General features: G+C 43.4%; 1 protein-coding gene across 1 annotated transcript; it reads right to left on the bottom strand.

Moving 5' to 3' along the window:
• Positions 1–1,518: 1,518 nt before the first annotated feature.
• On the bottom strand, positions 1,519–3,560 carry LOC103449230 (probable galacturonosyltransferase-like 7). The gene has a single exon (XM_008388517.4). The coding sequence runs from the start codon at positions 2,821–2,823 to the stop codon at positions 1,729–1,731; it is 1,095 nt and encodes a 364-aa protein (XP_008386739.3). The 5' UTR covers positions 2,824–3,560; the 3' UTR covers positions 1,519–1,728.
• Positions 3,561–4,077: the final 517 nt, after the last annotated feature.

The following is a 4,077-nucleotide window of genomic DNA, read 5'->3' as shown; positions in this document are numbered from 1 at the left end:
AGTTTTTCCAAATGGATTGTGACTATCTTTTGATACATAGACTGTTTGCATAATGGATTAGGTATTTATGACTAAACTGAGATTATGCAATTAGGGAGGAATCGGGAACCAATTGGTTCATATCTCCGGTTTCTTTATCGGTTGTGCAGTACATTCTGCTTATGCTTAAGTGGGAGAATCATATGTTCGAATGTAAGCATAAGGCTAAGAGTATTTAGGCCGACCATAATAATTCATTTGGATGCTTAAAAACCAGTTTATGGTTTTATTGAAGCAATTGGTTGAATTATTTGTGTTACTTAATTTGTTTAAGTAATGAGAAGGATCCTATGATGTTAGCATTCAAAAGGAAACAAATTTGGTTTCCATATGGATTCTGATTAGTCATTCATTGTATTGGAATGATTTTTAGTTAATATAGTTGCTATTAACTTGTACTTAACTTGGTTGTGTTAAGTATGGCCTAGATAAGTGGGAGTGTACTATTTAAGGGCTTGAAGATAGTTGCTTTTGTTCAGTTAGAACATGGCAACGATGAGCTTGAAGATTCCCAGAACTAAAGTAGTCTAGTTGGCTTAGTTATGCTTATCTAGTTGGTAGTTTATTTTGGTGTTCAATTTTTCCAATTATGTGATTAATTGATCCAGAAGACAAGTTTATCTAATAATAGTTGAGATTACTAAGAAGATCATTTTGGATTTTGCTGGAGCATTCTTTATAAACTGTTATTATACTATTGAGTTTGGTAAATGTGTTCTGATAATTAGTATTCTGTTATGAAGTTGGCTAATATCAGTGGGAGTAATGTTTTGGTATTACTCTAAAATTGTTTCACATGAATGTATAGATCAGATATGCTGTGATTGTTGGATCGATTATGTGTTGTACAGATTAGATTCTTGAATTCCATATTTTGAAATGTATTTTGGTGTGTGATTGTGAGCTTGTTGATTTTGGACTTGGTGATCATTTCTATAAATCTTTAAAAGACTGGTTTTGCATGTTCATACTCAAGTGGGAGAATGTAAGTTTATGAGTATGAGTTATGGAAGGAATCAGTTCTTGTGTTTAAGATTGATATGGAAAAGCCTTGGCCAAAAGCCTTAACTTATTTGGTTTCCTTGTGGAATAAGTTTTGTGAGATTCTGAATAATCCTTGTGAGATTAGAACTCGGTAATAGAACATGTTTGGGATTGATATGTTGTATCAATTGTGATGTTTGAATCCTAAGTCTATTCTAATAGGGAATGACAAAAGGAGTGCTATAAAAGCTTATGCCACTGCTCTTGCAATATACGGTTATATAGAGTTCCAAGCCCTATTGTCTGGAAGAACCATTGAGATTTGTAAAAGAGGAGAAGGCAGTAAGCTGTGAAGTCGCAATGGCTTCTTCATCTGGTTCCAATTCTGCAGGTAAGTTCTCGAGCTTTTCTCGTGTTTTTGTTCATCTATTGGTTTAGTGGAGTTGTGATTTAATTGGTTGGATCCATGTTCTTTAGATTGATGAACTGTTAGAGTTTATTCTTACAAAGAGATCACCTAATCATTAACAAAATTTCAAAAGAAAGAAGAAGAAGATGATGATGATGATACAAAACAATCAAGGAAAATACTAAACAAAAATAAAGTAAATGGCAAATTCAATCGGGAAACCCAAAAAAAAAAAAATTGTGACAAAACAGGTGCTAGAGGGAATTTACCGGCGACCGTCTTGTTGCGCTTCCATTTCAAAGAGTGTGTCCGTACAAATCGTAGGGTGACCAGAGGGCGTCCAGCGGGCACGGCCGTTTCGAGTCCACCCTCAGCCACGGCTTCCCGCTGCCCGACCAATGCAGCAGGCTCACCGCTCCCGGATGCAGGTCACGGCAGCTGCCCTTCACATTATCACCTCCCAACCCGTGTTGGTTCCAGCGGTGCTCGATGGGCGCCACGTGCCCCGCGAAAACTAACAGAAACGGGGGCAGCGACCCCAGCTCGTAGATCCGGTGCCTCTTCTGGATCTCCATCCACCTCTCGATCCGCTTGGTGTACTTGGCCCGCCTCCACCTCACGAGATCTATCACCATCACACCGGTGTTGAAGTAACAAGGCTTCCGGCCGTCAAAGGTGCCGGAAAACCGCTGATCGGCCCAGAAAGCGGGCGTGAAGTAGTTGGTGAAGTTGGCGTGGCAGTACTCGGGCGCCCCGATGGTTCTGGAGCCGAGGCTGGTAGCCCAGAGCCTGGATATGTCGTCGACCAAAACGAGATCGGAGTCCAAGTAGATGACCCGGGCAACGCAGGGTTCCAGTAGATCCGCCAAGTAATTGCGGGCGTAATTGAGCGGTTGCTCCAGCGCTTGCCTCACCGATGTCGAGATCAGGCTCCGCACCATCCTCGGATCAAAGTAGTACACCCTGAACTTCAATTGCGGGAAAGTGGATCGCACTAGGGCTTCCAGATTCGTCTCCGACACCAGGAAGTGGAAGAAGACGCTCTCCGGGCAAAGCGAGTGCTGCAGGACCGAGTGCACGGCGGCGATTGACCCTCGGAGATACTCCACGTCTAGAGTGATGGCCACGTGTACCAAATTGGGATGGCACATTCCTGGGGCGCCGGAGGAGGAGGCACATTCATCGGCATTGCGGTATGCGGAGGCCTTCCGGAAGTTGAAGTGGCCTCCCCCGGAATCCGTCGGGGGAGGAAGGCGGAGGTAAGAGTAATCGAGATAGTGGTGAGGGGATCGGATGGCTTCGGCAGGAGGGAAGGATTGGAGAGACGGGGAGAGAATGATCATGAGCATTGCAGCAGAGAAGAAGCCAGAGAACCTCATAATCCAGAGCATATTCTTTCGCTTCTTTTCTGTGCTTGTACTACTATCGCCGCTGCAGAAAGGTCCACCTCTTCTCCTCCTCCACCACCTCGTCTTGGAATTGAAGAAATTGAAGAAATCGAAGAAATCTAAGAAATTGTAATGATGTTCCGCTACAACTGTCGACGAAAGGAACGCCAAGGTTCCTTTGAGGTCCGCCAGAATTGTAGAAATAGAGCGACCGATTTATGCTTTGACCTTGAGAATGAATGAACGAATATAAAGTAATAAAATTAGGGGTGGTTTGTTGCCGCTGCAGAAGGTGGGAGTGGGAGGGAGAGAATCGATCTCTTTCTCTCTATCAAAGTCTGTGTGGAGGCTGTTGCCGTGGGAACCAAGCGAAGCGATCTTTTGGATATTTTAGGTAGATAAAGACGGAGAGGAGGAAAAACCACCATCCATCAACACCACGTACGCCAGCCACGGCGAACAACAAGAGGTTCAGGTTCAGCTCTACCCTTCCCCTTCTTCTCCTCCTCCCTCTCTCTCCCTCTGTCCTGCCTCACTCTATTATTTACTTCCTGTGAGTCGTCTGGGTGAAACTGTGATAGAGAGAGAGCCAAGGCACTCACAACTAGTAGAGAGAAGAAGCCTTTTCTTTTCCACCATAGAAATCCACGGCTAAACATAAATTGTAATTTTCACTTAGAGGAAAATGTACTTTATTTATTTTTTTAATTTAATACGTGACGTTTTAATTTTGGGGATAAAAATAACATTTGTGCGTTTAGTGGGTACAAATCTAGAAATAGTATAATGTACTGCAGAGGCTAGTAGAAGCAAAAGAAGGAAGGGACCAGCTGTCCGCCTGTCTTGTATCAAAATGACGATTGCATCCGGGGCCACGGGCCTGCGTCCACGTAATTTTCAGCTTCATATCACTCAACGAAGTTTTTTGTATAGCTGGGACACAATCTCGAACAACCCGAACCCGACCCGAAATCAAAAAATTTGAACCGAAATTATTCTAAACTTTTGGAATGTGATTCAGCTTTATTATATGCTTTCGTTCAGTAATTCCGAACCAAACAACATTATATTATATTATATATTTAGGTTAGGGTTTCACCGAAGCCTCTCAGCCTCTCAGCCTCTCACTGAACCCTCAACCCTCTCTCTCGAGTTCTCCGCCTCTGCCGCTTTTCGGCCACCTTCTCCCGAGTCTTGCCTCTCCTCCGTCTCTCTCAGTCTTTCTCATTCATTCATTCTCTCGAACTATCTCCTTAA

The sequence above is a fragment of the Malus domestica genome, chromosome 11, assembly GCF_042453785.1.
Source record: "Malus domestica chromosome 11, GDT2T_hap1".
Lineage (NCBI taxonomy): Eukaryota > Viridiplantae > Streptophyta > Magnoliopsida > Rosales > Rosaceae > Malus > Malus domestica.
This window is presented reverse-complemented; position numbering and strand designations above follow the sequence as displayed.